General features: G+C 37.1%; 1 protein-coding gene across 1 annotated transcript; it reads left to right on the top strand.

Annotated features, from left to right (window-relative positions):
* Positions 1 to 1130: 1130 nt before the first annotated feature.
* On the top strand, positions 1131 to 6570 carry DNAJB4 (DnaJ (Hsp40) homolog, subfamily B, member 4). The gene is made up of 3 exons (XM_010010766.1): positions 1131 to 1480; positions 4228 to 4802; positions 6337 to 6570. The coding sequence occupies exons 1-3, from the start codon at positions 1270 to 1272 to the stop codon at positions 6568 to 6570; spliced, it is 1020 nt and encodes a 339-aa protein (XP_010009068.1). The 5' UTR covers positions 1131 to 1269.
* Positions 6571 to 7073: the final 503 nt, after the last annotated feature.

Raw genomic sequence — 7073 nt, 5'->3', positions numbered from 1 at the left:
TCAGTTGAGTTTGATGGTCCCTTGGCTATTATATGCTGCCTTTCTTTTTATCATTAAAAGGCAGGCAGTTGAACATAATTGTCTTCACACAGGTAACTTCATAATTGAGCCTGGGAATGTCTTCATACAGGTAACTTCTAGATATGACCAAAATGGTGTATTTTAGTACTTTGTTCCAGGGAGGAGTGTTTCTTCAAGCTCAATTAGTCTTGAAGTTTATTGCCATACTGACAAGTAGTGATAATTCCTTGACCTATAGCTCTTAAAGAAGTCTTGCAGGCTGGAGCTTCCATACCATTCCCTCAGCTTGAGAAATACTTCATTGCACTGTGTATTGTAGAACAGATGCATAGAAACTAGGTATTTTTCTGTTGCTAACATCCCATTAGATGAAATTTATCTGCCATACTTGTATAATAGTCTTGTGTAGAAGGAGGTCAGGGCCTGCTATAGTTGAATGGCTTGAGCTGTGGTAATCTGAATGGTGTTTTCTTAGATTTGATTTCTTACTGCTTAATTATATATGGCTGCAGTCAAATGTGGTGGAAGGTGGCTTAATTTTAAAGAAGTTAAGTTATGCTTTCTGAAGCTTTGTAGTTACTTTGGTGCAAAATACTCTGTAGCCTTCGCTGGAAAGAGTACAAATCCACATTGATATGTTTAGAAAACAGTTATGCGTACAGCTGTCTCTATAGAAACAGTGAAGTAAAATGCTATAATTAATTTAGATGGGCTCTGGCATTACTACTGGGGGAGTTGTCTGCAGAGCAGACTGGATTCAGCCCTGGTGGTGCAAGGCACTATTATACTATTAAACCTTTAAACTTTCTAGTTGCTTGAGAAGGGAGGAGATAGAAGTTCAGCATTTTCTCTGTGTGCGTGTGTGTGCGCGCATGCGTATGTGTGAAAGAGGGAGTGAAAGCTGTGCTGACTGTTCAGCTGGGGCAGTCAGGGAAATGACGTCCTGTATTATTTGTTGTTCTAGAAAGAGCGGAGACACGTACTGTAGGTGGGAGGGCTCTAAAGAGGGCTGTGTCTTGTCCACTGTGTATAATTATTTATAAATGAGCAGCAAGGGAAAGAATGAAATAAGGAGACGCTGTCTAGTGTTTCTTTAACATATTGGAAAGTGTTGATTTGTAACAGTTCTGTTTGTTTCAATTCCAAATCTGATTTTTGTTTTTCCTTCTCTAGCATCTCTCTGTTGCTAAGACACTGGACAGTGCTTTTGCTATAGCAAGGAAAATCTGAATTCTTCCAACAGTCAAGATGGGGAAAGATTATTATTCTATCCTGGGAATTGAAAAAGGGGCTTCTGAAGAGGATATCAAAAAGGCTTACAGAAAACAAGCGCTTAAATGGCATCCAGATAAGAACAAGTCTCCTCATGCAGAGGAAAAATTCAAAGAGATTGCAGAAGCTTATGAAGTGCTGAGTGATCCCAAAAAGAGAGACATTTATGATCAGTTTGGGGAGGAAGGTATGTATATGTCTGTTTTGCTGTGATCAGTTGCTTTCATTATGTTAAATGAAGCAAAATGTGTTGATTTTTAGGCAATGTATTTGAACTGCTTCGCAGTTGGACTCATTAATTTTAATACATAAACTGTATTGCAGAGTTTTAGTGCTGATATAGTTTTTTAATGGTTTTTTTCTTTTTCTTTTTTTTTTTTTTTTTTTTTTTTTTTTGTACTTGACAGACAAAAAAGTTAATGAATTCAAAAATACTGAATGACCCACAAGTAGCTTTTTGGGATAACTTACTGCTGCCTTCCCTTGCCATAGCACTTTTTGAGGTGCAGTTGAAAGAGATATATTAATTTCTTAAATTTTTGCTAAAGGGTAATCTGCTTGATCTAGGTAGGGTAGTCCTGAGCAGAAGCCCAGGTGTCCAGTCGATAGTTGTCCTTGGCTTCTTGCCTGGAGAGGAAAGAATTTGGCTGATGTCATGAAATACCAGAACAATTTTTTAGCTTTAATTGTAAACAGTGATAACATGCCAAGAGAATGAGGCCTCAGAAATGTCATATTTATCCTAAAATGGATATCCAGAGAGGATGACTTTTTTTTTTTTTTTTTTTTGACCAATGTGACTTTCAGTCTTACAATTGAGCAACAGAGGAAGTCATTAACATCCCTGTCCCTAAATGTACGGTATCAGAAATTCCACATGAAATCATTACTTCTGTTGTGCCAAGTAGGTCCCCTCACTCATTGCCATTCACTCAGGGCCGTGTTTTTTGTTAATATAAAGGAGGACACTTAAATAGCAGTACTTTAGGGAGAATTGTGGCCTCTTATGACTACATAGTAATTTGGTCCTCTGTCATCCATAGGATTTAATATAATTAACATCCATAAATTCATGTAGAAGACCTTCAGTTTCTACAGAGGATGCGGGGTTTTTATGGTCTTCTCTTCCAGTGCATGGGTTCAAAGCTTTACTGCTGTTAGTGAAGCATTCTAGGAAAAAAGCATTTATGTAGATACCAGAGGTCTTTATTGTTGTCTTTTGAGTCTTTTGCCTTCTTGCACTTGTTCCTTCTCACCCACTGCCTCTTTTCTGTGTATCATTATATACCTATTTATTCATTTGCATATTAAGTCTTGTGCAGCAGCTCATCCTAAAATAGCACTTTAGTCACTTTTACCAAAGAGCTTGAAGTAAAGCATTTAAAGCATTGCAGCCTTTGGCATCCTAGTGTTGCATACTTGAAGATAGAGGTTCAAAATGCAGATTTCTGTTTATTTGGGACATAATACTAAACTTAAGTATGAATTTTTGAGTGGTGAATCCGAAATAACTACTAATGCCTCAGTTGCTCTCTGAGTTCTTCAGTTACATCTGAGAGTGTAACTGGAAGTTGTGAGGGAAAGGCAGTGGGTGGGGTGGGAGGACAGAGGAAATAGTGTTTTTACAGCCAGAAACTTGATGTGCCTTCAGTAACTTTGAGCTAGCTATTTTAGGAAGTGTCCTTCTACTATCAGAGATTGACTCCACTGATCTGCTTGTTTGATATTAATTGTACTGTGACAGAAGGATGTACTACATGTTGCTAAGTACTTTTAATATTGTCTGATATTGGCATGGGGAAAGCATTCTCATCCTACTGTCTTGGTTGCTGTTAACCACTACTACTGAGCTTAAGCACAGAAGGTCCAAAACAGCCAAAAAAACCCCAACCAAACCACGTTTTCAAATTCAGGGAAGGCATGCCTCCCTACTGTAAGTGTTCAGATTTTTATGGCTATGGAACCAGGATAGCAGCTGTAGTACTGAGCTGTGTAAGACTGGAAAAAAACCCACCCCAAACCAGGCAAACATTGTAAATTTAGAAATAAAAGTATCTCTTAAGAAGACTTTCAGCCTCTCATCCTAAAGGTTTGAGAAAGTATCCTGAAATGGTCAGTGCAGGAGAGCACTAACTATTACGAGGAAATACTTAGAGATCACCTGTTGGGAAAGAGGCATTTAGGAAAATTGATTTTTAGCTGGGTTTGGAATGAGAGAGCAGAAAATACAAGGGACTGTCCAGTAAGAATTGTGAGAGAACTCTTATCTGGAAGAAATGAAATGTAGATCTCTCCTTGTAGAAGATAGAAGAGAAAGAACAAAGCTATTTGAGAACATTGTTTGTTTTGCACAGAGACAGTGACAGTAAATTCAAGGTCTTTGTACCCAAATGGGTCTTAGGAACTTCCAAGCTATTGTTATTTGTGGATGCATTGAAAAAAGTTCCCAGGTTTCTTACCTATTTTATATCATAGGAGCACAAGCTCTGGTAAGTTTGGGATGCTAAACTGAACATTAACGAGGCATATCGCTGCTTTACTATTGGCATTTTAGTTTTTACTCAAACTGAAAGATAAAGAGGTAAAGCTAATTAACACCAAGTTTAAGCTGAACAGCGGAGGCTATGGATAATGTTGCATATGATACTGTATAATTTTCCCCAGAAGTGATCTTGAAGAGGAATGCAACTTCCAACAGATTTTGCAGAAGTGTAGGGGTCATTCTAGAGCTTCAGAGACTTTATTTCTGTTCAAGCTGTTGAATTACTGGTTGGTACTGCATAGGCTGTTGGCGAGTCCTCGTTGAAAAGGAGACCTTTCACTCTACTGCAAAGACCTTTTGACTCATCAGTTCTGGTATCATTACACTCTACAATAGGAAAGCTTATGCTGATATTATATTTGTTTTTAACTTTGCTTATTTGTCTTACTTAGGTCTGAAAGGAGGAGCTGGAGGATCTGATGGACAGGGTGGTACCTTCCGGTACTCCTTCCATGGTGATCCACATGCTACATTTGCAGCTTTCTTTGGTGGCACAAATCCTTTTGAGATCTTCTTTGGAAGGAGGATGCCTGGTGGCAGAGACACTGAAGACATGGAGGTGGATGGTGACCCATTTGGATCCTTCACTAGTTTTAGTATGAATGGTTTTCCAAGGGAAAGAAATACAGTTGGTAGTCAGTTACGTCGTAAACAAGATCCCCCTGTAATCCATGAACTAAAAGTGTCATTGGAAGAGATTTATCATGGCTGCACAAAAAGGATGAGAATTTCACGTAAAAGGCTTAACCCAGATGGCAGAAGTGTCCGAACAGAGGACAAAATTCTTACTATTGAGATAAAAAGAGGATGGAAAGAAGGCACCAAAATCACTTTTCCGAAAGAAGGTGATGAAACACCTAACACAATTCCAGCTGATATTGTTTTTATCATTAAAGATAAACCGCACTCTCACTTCAAAAGAGATGGATCAAATATTATCTATCCTGTTAAGATCAGCTTAAGGGAGGTAAGTTTCTCTTTTAGTAGAACTCTAAATATTTAAACCTGTTACAGTGTGATACAGTGGCTACCCTGTGTGGCAGCAGTAAACTTCCTGTGGGGTTTTTTTTTGTTGTTGGTTTTTGTTTTTTTTTTTAATAGTTTCACTCTTGTAATGTCACTGTGGCCACAGAGCACCATTATTTATAGTAGAAGCAGTAACTTTTTGATGGGGAAAAAAAAAGGAAAAGCTGAAGTAACAAACACAAATACAATTAACAAGTACATCAAATACAGCATGCTTTTTACTGCTGCGATATGATTGCTATTTCTGTAGGACAAAGTAGAAATGTCTTAAATACTTTCACTGCCAACAAATTCTAAGTCTCCCTTTTTATGTCATAAGTTATTTCAGTGTGATTTCAAAGTACATGAAGATTGATTTCATGAGGATAAATTATTGTGAACAGGTGTTATAGGAGCTATATATAACAACAAAAATGGTATAGCTTTTTTTTATATTCTGTTCTGAGTCAAAACACATTGGCTTTCAAAAGGGAAAATCAGGAAGACAAGTGAGCAGAGTTCTTAAGAACTCAAGCCCTGATATGTTCACCATTTAAAAGATACTGTAGCTGAGTGTGTGTAATGTGTTTTTATTTCTTAATTAGCATTAGGTGGAGAAATAAACTCCTGCTTGCATTATAAGCTCTTTGTGTACATGATGAGCTCTCTCCTTAAAGGATTCTTATCTAAAATACATTTTAAGTGAGTTGAGGCACCTAAAACAAGATGAGGGAGAAAAGACAGTGTTTAATGTTGATGTGGATAATATAGTACCTTCATAGATAAAAGCCTATTTAGGCTTACTGTATTATGTGAATTGGACATTATCAGTATAGACTAAGTGTGCTGAATCAGGTGATGTTGGAGGAATCAGAATGTTGCTATTGGGTCCTAGAAAAGAAAGCAAGCTATTGGATAAAACAGGAGGAGGTCAGTGATGTTTTATTTTTGATGCACTAGAATAGTTGTTTGCTTTTCTTTGAGCATTGCAAATGCTGTCTGAAGATGGCTGTGAAATTCAGTGCCTCTGCATATAGACACTTGCTCTGCAATGTCATATAGTATAGGTTGATAGTGTATTAGGGTAAACCCCTGTACAATGCCAACACACAGCAAATGGAACAGGACTCTTTCCAATGGAAACTGAGAAGCTGGACATCTGTAGAGAAGTATGAGTGAAGAATTCACTCTATCTCGGCTACTTTCTTATTTGATAAAGTCTTTGAAGGGTGTATAATCTCATTACCAGTCAGTGGCCATTGCATAAAATTAGTAAATTCTGTGATATTCAATGGCAAATTGAAGACTTCTCTTTTTGAGAGGAGCACTGTATTTGGATTTTGTCATCTCAGGAGTGCACAGTGGAAATACTGTTTGGAATGCTAGTCTTTTCTAAATGAGTTAAAATCAGGTTAGGTACAAATAAAGTTCTGACCAATTTTTTCTTTTCTTTTCTTTTCTTTTCTTTTTTCCCTCATGATACAATTTTTCTTTAGGCTTTATGTGGCAGCTCTTTCAACGTGCCAACGATAGAAGGAAGAACCATACCTATGACAGTAAATGAAGTTGTAAAGCCTGGGATGAGAAGAAGGATTATAGGATATGGTTTGCCATTTCCCAAAAATCCTGACCAACGTGGAGACTTAATTATAGAGTTTGAAGTCATCTTCCCAGATAACATTTCTCCAGCATCAAAAGAAGTACTTAGGCGAAATCTTCCAGTTTCATAAAATAAAGACTGTGTATGTCAACATTTTAAATAGGACACTGGAAATGCTGAGGACTGGCAAGTCTGTGCTTTAAAAGTGCAATCTGTAACAACTAGTGGAATATTTGGGGTTTTTTTTTGTTTGGTGTTTTTTTTTTTTTTTTTTTTTTTTGTTTTGTTTTGTGGGATGGGTAGGGGGGAAGTACTGTAATGCTGCATGAGAAGAAAAAGGTTAAGTACAAGTCATACAGGTGACTTCTGCAGTAGAATTTACAGGGAAAACCACTCATTTATTTTACATCTTCCTAATCAGAAAAGTTTATTCATTATTTTGCCTAATGTAAAATGTAGTTGGTTTTTACAAAGTCAGCACATATTTCTGATACAATACTTGAGCCTCCAAGTATTTCTTATATCCTTACCTTATCTAGAACATTACCCATTTATACAGAAATTGGAGATAGTAGTAGAAATAAATATTTTAAAGAGCAAAACATGAAAAATACCATTTTTGTATGTTGCCTT

The sequence above is a fragment of the Nestor notabilis genome, unplaced genomic scaffold, assembly GCF_000696875.1.
Source record: "Nestor notabilis isolate BGI_N333 unplaced genomic scaffold, ASM69687v1 scaffold12263, whole genome shotgun sequence".
NCBI classification, from domain to species: domain Eukaryota; kingdom Metazoa; phylum Chordata; class Aves; order Psittaciformes; family Psittacidae; genus Nestor; species Nestor notabilis.
The sequence above is the reverse complement of the archived record's forward strand: the minus strand, read 5'-3'. Positions and strand labels throughout refer to the sequence as shown.